This window comes from Oncorhynchus nerka, linkage group LG22 (assembly GCF_034236695.1).
Source record: "Oncorhynchus nerka isolate Pitt River linkage group LG22, Oner_Uvic_2.0, whole genome shotgun sequence".
In the NCBI taxonomy this organism is placed as follows: Eukaryota; Metazoa; Chordata; class Actinopteri; order Salmoniformes; family Salmonidae; genus Oncorhynchus; species Oncorhynchus nerka.
The window spans coordinates 81709684-81723300 of NC_088417.1; the positions used below are offsets into that span (position 1 = coordinate 81709684).

At 44.2% G+C, this 13617-nt stretch overlaps 1 protein-coding gene across 2 annotated transcripts in view; it reads right to left on the reverse strand.

Moving 5' to 3' along the window:
• LOC115105851 (protein FAM222A-like) overlaps window positions 1–13617 on the reverse strand; it is a 47960-nt gene that overhangs the window by 7232 nt on the left and 27111 nt on the right. For both annotated transcript variants that reach the window (XM_029628288.2, XM_029628289.2), the window contains exon 2: window positions 10348–10504. In XM_029628288.2, the coding sequence (XP_029484148.1) occupies window positions 10348–10456 (109 nt within the window). In that variant the 5' untranslated portion in view covers window positions 10457–10504. The remainder of the gene's footprint in view (window positions 1–10347; window positions 10505–13617) is intronic.

The following is a 13617-nucleotide window of genomic DNA, read 5'->3' on the forward strand; positions in this document are numbered from 1 at the left end:
CTCAATGCTTCCACTAGATGTCAACAGTCTTTAGAACCTTGTTTCATGCTTCCACTGTGAAGGGGGAGGGATTAAGAGCTGTTTGAGTCCGGTGTCTGGCAGAATGCCATGAGCTCAGTCTCGCGTACGCCCGTGAGAGTTAGCTGCGTTCCTTTTCCTTTCTAAAGACAAAGTAATTGTCCGGTTGGAATATTATTGAAGATTTATGATAAAAACATCCTAAAGATTGATTCTATACATCGTTTGACATGTTTCTACGAACTGTAATGTAATTGTCGTCTGAACTAAGTGCCTGCCCCTTGTAAATTTGGATTTGTGAACTAAACGCGAACAAAAAGGTGGTATTTGGACATAAATGATGGACTTTATCGAACAAAACTAACATTTATTGTGGAACTGGGATTCCTGGGAGTGCATTCTGATGAAGATTATCAAAGGTAAGTGAATATTTATAATGCTATTTCTGACTTCTGTTGACTCCACAACATGGCGGCTATCTGTATGGCGCTGTACTCAGATTATTGTATGGTGTGCTTTTTTCGTAAAGCTTTTATGAAATCTGACACAGCGGTTGCATTAAGGAAAAGTATATCTTTAAATTCCCCGGCCTCTAGGAGCGCCGCTTCTGGGTGAGCATTTTCCTGTTTGCTTATGGCCTTATAGAGTTGGTTGAGTGCGGTCTTAGTGCCAGCATCAGTCTGTGGTGGTAAATAGAAGGCTACGGATATTGTAGAGGAGATCTCTTGGTAGAGCAATACCTCGAGACTTCTTTAAAATTAGACATCGCGCACCAGCTGTTATTGACAAAAAGACACACACCCCCACCCCTTGTCTTACCAGACGTAGCCTCTCTGTTCTGCCGGTGCATTGAAAATCCCTCTAGCTCTGTATTATCTGTGTCGTTGTTCAGCCACAACTCGGTGAAACATAGGATATTACAGTTCTTAAATGTCCCGGTGGTAGGGTAATCGTAGGTCATCAATTTGAATTTTCCAATGATTGCATGTTAGCAAGTAGAATTGATGGCAGTGGGAGTTTACTCGCTCGCCTACGGATTCTCAAAAGGCACCCTGATCTGGATCCTCTTTTCCTCAGTCTTTTCTTCACGCAAATGACGGGGATCTGGGCCTGTTCCCGGGAGAGCAGTATATCTTTCTAGTCGGACTCGTTAATGGAAAAAGCTTCTTCCAGTTCGTGGTGAGTAATCCAGTTCTGATGTCCAAAAGTTATTTTCAGTCATAAGAGACATCAGTAAAGGAGAATCAGGTGCTTCAAATCATATTAATATATTAATTATATATTAAATAATATTGGCCGGGCCATTTTAGGATTTCATTGTGGAATAAACGAACACTTAGTAAATAATTCAGATTTTCTTTTGTTTTGGTCAACTGCAAACCAAAGACATGCATATGTGGACACCAAAATACTTTAATTTCAACAGTTTTCTGGAAGAAATCGTGCATTATTTGAAAAAAGTAGAAGGGTGCCAATATTTTTGGCCACGAGTGTAGCTTTCAAATCATCCAAGGCGACCTACCTGTAAAGTAAGAAATTCAGCTGGTCTAAATCCTCTTACGGACCTGTGTTAACTAATATAAAAGCCTGGAGCTTAAACTGTGAAGAGAAGTCAGGGCACACTCCACAGGGTGCACTATTCAATGGTGTACGGGAAAGCTGAGGGGACAAACCAAGATTGGATTTAAACACGATTATTCAGGCAATTTCATGGCTGCTTAGCTCACAGCAACAAAGGAGAGGCGGAAAAGGCGCTCCATTTAAAAGCAATAAATCACCTGGCAGAAATTACCACCACCCCTCAGAACGACACTTTTATGGAACTCCTGACATGAAAAGCAAAAGTGCTGAAATTAACCTAGATTACTCTGTAGTCAGTGAAAATCCCTGCCACAACACACATAAGGAAGCGAGTGGCGACAAAGGGAGCAGGAAAAAAAATACATATACAAACATCTAAACAAAAAACACTTCAAAACCCATTTGAAGAGACATTTCAGCCGTACAAGCAACACACCATCACAGTTTATATTGTGAAATATGGGGAGCGCTCAATTGTTGTTCCCGTTCGGAATTGATTTGGTAGTTCATTTCTTTTCAGACCCACAATGAGCCTCCAACTGTCGAAATGATTCAATCTACAAAAGAAAAAAGAAAATAAATAGTGTGTTTAAAATGGAGGGAGGAGGAGAGGTGGAGTGTTTAATCCATCCAAGCATCTCCCAGTGGAGCCAAGGGAACAGAACGACACCGCAGCAGTGCCAGCAGCAGCCAGAGTGAATTCCACAGAGAACTACAATACAGAAAAACACTAGTTATTTATGTATCACTATACACCAGTGGTATAGAAAACAAGGACATCTGGGAGTGTTAAACCGATGTCTACGCAACCTCTCGACAACCCTGTGATCCTGCATGACTATCAAGTATCTCAGTAAAGAGAAAACATTTTGAAATGGGAAGTTACTGCCTGAACTTGTCCAATATTAAATACAGATTATTTTGCAGATCAGGACCCTGCCTGGAATGAGTCAAGATCGAGCTGCCTTTAACTACCTTATGCTCAAAACAAGGCAAAAGAATGACCATTCGACAATTATAAACTCTGTTTCAACTGAAAACACTAAACTGCTCTACATTAAAGATATATTCAATGTTTTGTATCATTTCAGCCTATAGTTTAGAAAGTAGCGCTCATGAGCCAAAACTGGTCCCCAACTGGTCCCTGCAACAAAACAAATCCTGCAATTCGTATGATACGTTATGAATTCCAATACGTACCGCGTTATGAATTTGTAAGTGCTTAAGATCTCGTTCAATTTCTAATTATAAACTGGGTGGGTTGAACCCTGAATGCTGATTGGTTGACAGCCGTGGTATATCAGTATACCACAGGTATGACAAAACATTTATTCTTACTGCTCTAATTACATTGGTAACCAGTTTGTAATAGCAATAAGGCACCTCGTGGGTTTGTGGTATATGGCCAATATACCATGGCTAAGGGCTGTGTCCAGGCACTCTGCTTTGCGTTGTGCCTAATAGCAGCCCTTAGCCGTGGAATACATTGGCCACATACCACACCCCCCGGGCCTTCTTACTTAATTATAGAGATCTCTTCAAGGCATCATCAGCATCTTTCATCAACGCACCAGCATCAAATCAGAAGTACAGTACCACACAGAGTAATTTATTCTGCCCCGAATCATCTCTCGCCCAATTACCAGAGATAAATATTGTAAAACCAATCACGGGGTGCCATTGGTCCCATCTCTTGTTTTGTACAGTGTCAATGTTTTGCTCTGAGCCCTCAAGATTGGCTAGGTGTTCCATACACACTACAAACACCGAATGCTAACTCATCTTCAAAGAACATCTCACTCCTTAAGTCCACAGATTACAGCCCTGTCAGCAGCACAAAGACATGCCACCCACAGTGACGGGCTCATGTGTCAACACAGGCCTCTGCTGATTTCAAACCCACCACGCTCCAATATTCCCTCATCTATAATTTCGATACCATTGGCACGAATGGCATAGTTATGGTGGTTCAAATGAACCAATGAGCAGAGGGCTGCTAGGTCAAACTTGGACTGAAGTGGTTAGCTATGCAGCAGAACTGCCTCAGCATCCACTCAGTGTTTAGAGGACAGCCCTAAGTCAGTCTATCCCTCTCCATCCAAAAGGTGGGCACTAACCTGCAACTATAACCAAGGCAACAGTAAAGTTTAAAAAATGTAATTTAAAGCACAAGGACAATTTAGACAAAACAAATGCATATCTTTAAAAATGACTCACTCTTTGAGAGAGCCTAGTTCACAAAGTGAGTGCACAGCAGTCTGACCTTTCCTTACAGCATTAACATTTATGGAAATCTGGGGGAATGAAAGCTGTGAATAACAAAATATTGGGCCTCTTAAGTCTGCAAAGAAAATGCCAGCTCACACCCCCCAGAATAGAAAAGCGACCCACACCTTTGTGCCGTTCGGTATGGAGTGACAGAATGAGGTATTTAGCAGCCTGACTTTAAGCACTTAATCACCCAGAACACGCAAACTGCACAGTCTCCCAGCCCACTCTTTCTCAGCCGAGAGAGAGAGAGAGAGAGAGAGAGAGAGAGAGAGAGAGAGAGAGAGAGAATGAGACGAGCAGAGGCAGAAGTTAAAGCCCTCTCCACACGCAAAGACCACACTAAATAGAACATCACTTCCTTAGCAGGTGGCTCCATTAAGCTAATTTTCCCCCTCTCACCTTTACCGGGGTGATTGAGGTGAGGCACTTGAGATTCAAATGTCCGTGTGGCTCCACCATGGTTAGCCTTGAATGCACTAGCTGTGTGGTGGGTGTTGGGGCTAAAGGCTAGGAACAGAAACACTGCCTGCCGAAATGCTTCCCAGTCGAAACAGTTAGCGGGGCGGGATTCGTGTTTTCTGTCATTCAGAGAGAGACGAGAGGGCCAGCAGCAGCAAGGCCCTACTGTCTGCAGTGCACTACTAGTTTCATGGACATTTTGTTCACTTGAGAAGTACTGCAACAAACAATCTTTCAGATTTATTGACTGATCTCTTTTGAGGAAGTGTTCAATAGGGACAAACAGTAATATTGCTGCTTTTTTCTCGTTTTTCAAGCGAAGGTCTTTAGGGAGTTTGAAAGAACAGACGTCCTCGTCGCCTAGCCGAGTTCTGCTTGGAGCCAACCGGACCCATGTATGTGGATGCCTTAACTGTCACGGCAACATGCTGGGTAACACTGGCACGCTTTCACAGGAAGTGCCTAATCCGGACTTCCTTTCTTCCACATGGGGCGGGGGCCGTCCTTGGTGAGATGGGTGGGTGGAGGGTGAGGGGCAATCCTAAATCTCAATTAACAATGTGGCTAATTAACCACAGGCACATTCTTGAAATCTAATGAACTATTTTCAGCTGCCTGATAACATTTATCTGACACACACGGGGAGAAAGAGCAAGTGTGTGTGTAGGCCTAATATTTCCAAGTTTAAAATATGTCTCAACCATAAAAACTACCAATTGAGAAACAGATAGGTGAGGTGATGTACAGCGTTGAGTATTCTTCACCATGCCACAGTCTTTCGTGAACCCTGCACCGAATCCACCCCCATACAATCCCACAAGATGCTTTCAGTCGCGGTAAACTAGCTAACCCCCCCCCCCCCCCCCATGGTCACGCTTAAAGCAATTCCCCGCAGATCAGTAGAGACCTCATTGTTTCAGAACTGTTTGAGTTAATCATTGATTAACTGGCAAAACAAGCCCCTGAGCCAGAGCTAAAAACAGAGTCCCTCTGCTGCTCTTCTGGTTCTCACACAAAACACCCAACAGAAGGAACCAAACAGAATTTCCATTACCCCTCCTGCTATTACAATAACCACTAATATAGGCCTGTGCTTGGTGGTGGTTAATCCTTGTGCAACGATCACTAAAATATCCTTAAATTAACCATCGACAAAATGAGAAAAACAGGGCAAGAAGCCCAAAGTCGAGGTTGTAAGAAAAGTATTTGGTGTTAAATACTTTTCTGATTAAAATGTTTGGTGCGATAAACATGCTGACTAACAGCTACTCCTCACTGGGGACACACCACACCAAGGCATTCAGTCACAGACATTCATTAGTGCTGTTCTCAGGATCACAAACAAACATGCACTGTTAAACATCACATTACACACCCATGTGTCACTATGGTGATCCAAACATTTATATCAACACCACTATACAGTAACTGTATCAACCTGCCCCCTACACAACCAGACTGTCCTTGACAACGAGGGTAATTAACAACGTTAAAAACCTAGGCCCCGGCATTGCCATGACAACCTCTTGTATGAGCACAGTTGTCCCTAATAGACCCACTTGTTTGAACCAATGTAATTAATTGACCACACCTCCATTCAGCTGCTAGTGGCAAGTCTCTGTAATTGACTGCCCCTGTTGCTCAGGCAGAGCAAGACACCTCGCCTTGTATCGAGTATCTGGACCTGCCTCACGTCCACCACAATACAGCTCCACATGGAGCCTTGACTTCCCCTTGGATGTGACCAAGGCATATAGTAAATGCTGTGAATGAAAATTAAGTCAGAAACCTCCTGCGTGTATTCAACATCCATGAGTGGAGATCTCGGGCTCAGTTTGAATATTGTGGTAAAGCATTTGCATGGTGTCTCTGGCTGTGCACAGGTCGGTGCCCTTATAAAGCAGAGCCATTGAGATGCAGAGCCTGTAGCTCTCTTCATCTCTGTATCCATATGAACACGCATTAATATTAATGGGGTCTGAGGAGGTCAGCTGGGTCTCTGGACTGAGGCATCCTCACACAGATCTGGAGTGAAGAGAGCAAGCGAGCTACACACAAGGGGGGAGGGAGAAGTTAGAGTGGACAGAGCCGGTGTTCCAGCCCTCTGTGTTCAACACCACTGAGGATACTATTCCTGAGCTCAGAATGAGAGAAATACACAGAATGAGATAAATAAAGACCAAGCTGAAGCACTGATGTGCGCGCACACACACACCTCTACATCACACATAAACAGAAACGCATTGTACCCATTTACGTCCTCCCTTGCTTCCCCTCTCTCTAATCTCTTCATGAGGAGTGTTCATTTGTGGAAGAGAAGAACCTTGGGGGTGAATACTTAGTTATTTGTGCTTGAAGAGACTCAGGCGGATACCTCTTTACGAGAGCGTGTCACTCCCCATTTGTCTCTGCTCGGCAGCACCGGAGAAAGCAGCGCAGTGCTCCAAAAGAACCCTCCGGAAGCACAGGCCGGCAGCGTGGGATAAAGCATTCCCGGCTCCGGTCTGCTGTTCAGGCCAAGTGCAGAGTACTCATTAGCTCTCATCACATAATCCCTCGCACTTAGTTCCACACACACACACACACACTTACTCATATTTAAAAGATGGGTTGGCATAGTCAGGGATTCCTCTGTGAAGCCGAACCACAGACATCCATTGGAACAGTCTATCTGTAAACTCTGAATCCTCTGAAAGCTATTCAACAAAACTCTGTATGAGAACCCCAAATCTTTCAACTGAGAATCCCAATGGGGAAAAAACACAAAAACATTCTAGAGAAGTCTTCTGGGTCTTGTCTAACCAGCATGCGCCAATCAGTAGAGCAGTTTGTTTCATATGGTTGTGTTTGAAATGTCAGGCTAGTGCTGGAGGGAATGGGGGGGATGGATGCTGCGCCACACACACATACAAAGCTCCGGGAGGGTGTAATGGGTCCTGCAGGTAAACAGGATGAGGAAGGCGCTCGTGGTTCTGCCTGAGGCAAACTAGACCCTTCTGTTCCAGCATTTAGCAGACTAGTGCTCCACTGATTAGCAATTAATAATGGAGAGACAAAGGGGTGTTTCACCCCAGGAGAGAGATGGTGAGATGAGGGACATAGGGGTAGGGAACAGAGGATCCTAGTGTTTCACCCCAGGAGAGAGATGGTGAGATGAGGGACATGGGGGTAGGGAACAGAGGATCATAGTGTTTCACCCCAGGAGAGAGATGGTGAGATGAGGGACATGGGGGTAGGAAACAGAGGATCATAGTGTTTCACCCCAGGAGAGAGATGGTGAGATGAGGGACATGGGGGTAGGGAACAGAGGATCATAGTGTTTCACCCCAGGAGAGAGATGGTGAGATGAGGGACATGGGGGTAGGGAACAGAGGATCATAGTGTTTCACCCCAGGAGAGAGATGGTGAGATGAGGGACATGGGGGTAGGGAACAGAGGATCATAGTGTTTCACCCCAGGAGAGAGATGGTGAGATGAGGGACATGGGGGTAGGGAACAGAGGATCATAGTCTCCCAGAGAGCATTAGTGAAAGGTTTCAATGTGAAGGAAAGCTGGGGATACACAGGATTTGTTTTCATGGCCGGTGAAGCTAGAGAAATACATTACAAATCCATCAGCTTGCATTTAGTCAGAATGTCTCCACACAATTACTCATCGGCCTTGGGGTTAATCACTCAGGCAATTTCTGCATTTTCTGTACCTGACTTACTGTATATTACAACAACAACAAAATGCTAATATCATGTTATTATGCTATCTACGTGGGGATAGGCTTGGCTGATATGCGGTTTCCCATAAATTCATGTCATAAACTTCCACAGAAATCTGACAGAGCAATAATCATAAAAGAGATTAAACATTCTCTGGATTTAATCATGGAAACATGATAACTAAACTCAGAATGCCCCACGCTGGTTTCATCAGCTGACAAGTGCCACAACACAACCTCTCATTAAATGTGATAATAAATGTGCACTGGCAATGACGATAATAAACAGGTATATTTAAATCTCTGTTTATGACATGGTTAACATGGCTTGTATCACTTATCTCAACAGGAAGGTCCTCTCTAGCGTATGAAGTTACATCGAGTTCTCCGACAGTGGCCATGACAACACGGCTTTATTTGACTATGTACGCATCGCCCCACCCATATCAAAAAGCCGCAGAACTAGAGAAAAGCTGAATAATAAAATTGCAAGCACTGTGTGTTTCGGGTATTTATGTGGGCAAATGGCTGAGCGAGCAACAATGTGTGAAAGGAAGCGGCATATAATTAAAAGGTACAGATTGTAAAATAGTTCTACAGAGAAAAGTTCTGGGCTCACTAGGAGAAGTTGTGTGGGGGGGTGCATGGTAGCATGCCCTTTGCAGGACAATCATCATCATTATCAGCACAGACCGGCCCAGCCCACGTAACAGCATTCCATCCTTGATCAATGTCCTCATGAATTAAATTAGAGTGCATGACTACCTGTGATAAGACCCACAGGATCCACACAGATCTGAGGGGGAGATATCAACCCTGTATGGTTCTCTTCAGCAGGCCAATCAGTCAGCCAGTCATCCAGCCAGCCAGAGGTAGATAAATAGGCCAAGGTGAACTCACCCTCCCTCACCACAGCTCTCATCTCTCCTGAGACAGCACAGAGATGAGGGGCATAATTAAAGATAATCAACTTCATCAGATGGAGGCTCGGTGGAACTAACGGTTGCTACAGGAGAGGCTGGTTTAACATTGTACTTCTCGGAACTTTGTAACAAGGGCATTCTATACCCTAACTACAGTTGTGTGTGTGTGTGTGTGTGTGTGTGTGTGTGTATAAGTGAAAAGTGCTTTCCCCCTAAAAATGGAATATATTTCTTTCTCTTTCGAATTCCACCAGTCACTCACCACACCGAGATACAAACACAGCACCACAAGTGAAACAAAGTTGGGGCTCTGTAGTGAAATGTAGAGTTAGTGGCTGTTGTTGGGGCTCTGTAGTGAAATGTAGAGTGAGTGGCTGTTGTTGGGGCTCTGTAGTGAAATGTAGAGTTAGTGGCTGTTGTTGGGGCTCTGTAGTGAAATGTAGAGTGAGTGGCTGTTGTTGGGGCACTGTAGTGAAATGTAGAGTGAGTGGCTGTTGTTGGGGCACTGTAGTGAAATGTAGAGTGAGTGGCTGTTGTTGGGGCACTGTAGTGAAATGTAGAGTGAGTGGCTGTTGTTGGGGCTCTGTAGTGAAATGTAGAGTGAGTGGCTGTTGTTGGGGCACTGTAGTGAAATGTAGAGTTAGTGGCTGTTGTTGGGGCTCTGTAGTGAAATGTAGAGTGAGTGGCTGTTGTTGGGGCACTGTAGTGAAATGTAGAGTGAGTGGCTGTTGTTGGGGCACTGTAGTGAAATGTAGAGTGAGTGGCTGTTGTTGGGGCTCTGTAGTGAAATGTAGAGTGAGTGGCTGTTGTTGGGGCTCTGTAGTGAAATGTAGAGTGAGTGGCTGTTGTTGGGGCTCTGTAGTGAAATGTAGAGTGAGTGGCTGTTGTTGGGGCTGTAGTGAAATGTAGAGTGAGTGGCTGTTGTTGGGGCTCTGTAGTGAAATGTAGAGTGAGTGGCTGTTGTTGGGGCTCTGTAGTGAAATGTAGAGTTAGTGGCTGTTGTTGGGGCTCTGTAGTGAAATGTAGATGAGTGGCTGTTGTTGGGGCTCTGTAGTGAAATGTAGATGAGTGGCTGTTGTTGGGGCACTGTAGTGAAATGTAGAGTGAGTGGCTGTTGTTGGGGCTCTGTAGTGAAATGTAGAGTGAGTGGCTGTTGTTGGGGCTCTGTAGTGAAATGTAGATGAGTGGCTGTTGTTGGGGCTCTGTAGTGAAATGTAGAGTGAGTGGCTGTTGTTGGGGCTCTGTAGTGAAATGTAGATGAGTGGCTGTTGTTGGGGCTCTGTAGTGAAATGTAGAGTTAGTGGCTGTTGTTGGGGCTCTGTAGTGAAATGTAGAGTTAGTGGCTGTTGTCCTGTGCTGCTGAGAGCAGAGACATGTGGACTCACTTTGTCGTGTGCTGGGCTGCGGCTGCTGTGGACTCCCCAGGATCTTGGGGGTGCAGACCAGGTGCTGAGATGAGAGGTTCTGCTGCCGTCTCTGTAGGCAGGCTAACATGGCTGCAGCTTTCTGGGGGTTCTATAGCCGCTTGGACCTCGGGGGAACCTGGAGGGACAGAATACACATTCGTTAGCTTTTGATCATGTATTAAATTACAAGCTGCTGGCTGTTGAACTGAATGCAAAACCCAAAACTGAAGTCAAAGCCCTGTAAGCAAACTCTTACCACACTGATGGAGTTCTCCCCCTCAGGGGTTTCCCTGTGCTCTCCCTCCAATACATGCATGCTCTCTACTTTCCTTCTTAAAGCCGAAATCTTTTCATTTATTTTTTAAACCGTTTCCACCTCAGGCCCGTATTACCATAGTCAAACTCAGCAACCCCTTTGAACTGCGGACACTACATATCTAAGAATATAAAATCACTTAACATCAAACCAACTTCCCCACTCCCCTTTAGACGCTAGGATGGCTCTTCACTGTTCTCCATATTGCCCTGTCTGTTGCAATAACACAGTCCATTTACACAGTCTGCTGTTGCTGCCAGCTGCATCCTGTACCCAGTCAATAGCTCGGTCCTCAGAGACTCTAGAATTGCTCTATGAATTGATGGTGGTATTGATCATGAGCGAAAATCCAAAAGTAGCTTGTTCTCCCAAATGGCTTTGGCACACACACACACAAAGGTGTGTTTGTGTATGAAGCGTTTCCCCCAGTATCTTTGATCTTAGGCCTGGTGTTCAGAATGATAAGTGGGGTACTATATTCTAGCCCCTATAGATACTATAGGTGCATAGGCCTACCTGCAACATCCGATAGTACGGAACGATCATTTTTGTGTCAGCAAATCAAAATACTACTTTATATTCCCGGCCAAAATAAACTGCACCGCTGACATTTCAATTGAAGTGAATGCCTTGCACACAGCTGTCTCAGAGAGGCTTCATTTCTTTATCCTCCCTCTCTTCCACTTTTCTTCTACAGTTCTTTGGCTGCTTGTTTTAATTTCTGCCACTGCCTCTAGGGCCACAGGCCAGCTTAAGTGAGTCAGATGCAGGAGACAGAGCGCAGTGACTGGCTGCAGAAACAGAATTACCTCCACCTCAAAGGGGAGGAACAACGTGGCTTTCATTCTAGTCAGCTGCTTGAAGAGATCCACCCCACCTCTCACCCCGGTCTGCCTCTCCTCTCATACTTTGACAGCCCCACTTCAAAACCACCCAGCACAGCCTCCCTCATGTGATCACACACACAGCTGAAAAGCTAAAAGCCTCTCTCGATGGTCGGACTTCATTTTGAAAAGAATACCAAATTCACAACAAACCTTCATTACTCCGCATATGTCAAAGGAGGGCAGAGAAGAAAAGGCACAGAGCGAACGAAAAGGAACCTCGGGGGGAAATGCAGTCACTGCTTTACCGGCGGAAACTAAGAGACGAGTATCAGAATACCTTCCATTAGGCTACTCCCAAAATGTTCTCCTGGATAAAAATGCATCAAAAAAGACATTATCATTCAGAGGCCACTGCTTTATTTAAGCAGAAAAATAACATTCTTAGAGGGGGAAAAAATGAAGCGAGAAAAGGAAATGGTCATGCATAACTGACAACGTTTCTTTCATCCCATCAAAATCTAAAAGTAAAATAAAGTGGTTGTGAGCCCTTCGAGTAAAAGTGCTTTTGCATTCTCCATTAGACTGCCTCTAAAAGGACAGAGTACACAGATCAAAGTGAGTTCAGGGAGCACCAGTTCTGTTGACAGCATCTGAGCTAAAGGGCTCATTCTATTGCCTGTCAGACATTTTCTGTCTCTTACTCACTCAGTGATAAAGGTTCTCCTAACTTTAGCTGACAAAGTTAATGCATGACAAAGTAAATGTTTCATTGCAAACACATGCAGCACATTTTACAACTCGAGGCATTGTTTAAACCCAAGATATCTTGTGTTCATCATCCAGTCAACCACCTATCAGCAAGATAACACATCTCTACTCCAGCCTTATTACAGCTGTGACCCAATCGGGATTTGAAGCAGAAACATCATGGTCATGTATCCAATTCCCCACCTGCTAAGCCATAGTGGTTACTTATTATAAACAGTGGTTTGAGCCCTGAATGCTGATTGGCTGACAGCCATGAGATATTATACCGTATTAGAGGTCGACAGATTAATCGGAATGGCTGATGAATTAGGGCCGATTTCAAGTTTTCATAACAATCTGTATTTTTGGCCACCGATTTCACCGACACTTAATTTAATCTTTATTTAACTAGGCAAGTCAGTTAAACAACACATTCTTATTTTCAATGAAGGCCTAGGAACCAGGCAGAGAGACAGATTTTTACCTCGTCAGCTCGGGGGATCTCCCTGTTAGGGAGGCTGCGAATTTTCGCAGCTTTTTGTTAAAAATCACGCAACATTTCAAAGTCCTGCTACTCATGCCTTTCTTGGAGCTCGCCCCAGGATGTTGTGAAATGGAAAACATGGACAATGATTTCATGACTTGCTGCTATCGAATACAGATCGCCCCGTGATCAATTTGATAGATTATTAACGTTTATTAATACCTAAAGTTGGTTTAGAAAAGTAGTTTGAAGTGATTTGTAAAAGTTTATAGGCAACTTTTGTAATTTTAAAAAGTGACGTTTGCGTCTTGTAAAAGGGAGTATTCCTGGCTCAGACCGGTCTTCAGAAAACGACATTTTGCCTATACAATGACGGATTTAATCGGGAAAAATACCCAATTGTGATGTTTATGGGATATATAGGAGTGCCAAGAAAGAAGCTCGTCAAAGGTAATGAATGTTTTATATTTTATTTCTGCGTTTTGGGTAGCGCCGGCTACTGCAAAATCTGTTGTTTAGGTGAAGGTCTGGTATTCTGGGGGGTGCATGCTATCAGATAATAGCTTCTCATGCTTTCGCCGAAAAGCATTTTACAAATCTGACTTGGTGGCTAGATTCACAACGAGTGTAGCTTTAATTCAGTACCTTGCATGTGTGTTTTAATGAAAGTTTGAGTTTTATCAAAAACTATAGGTGGCGCTCTAAAATTTCCGCTGATCTAATCCCGCCACAGGAACCAAATCCCTAAGAAGTTACTAGTCCAACGCTCTAACCACCTGCCTCACGAGGAGCCTGCCTGTTACGAGAATGCAGTAAGCCAAGGTAAGTTGCAAACTAGCATTAAACTTATCTTATAAAAAACAATCAGTCAACGA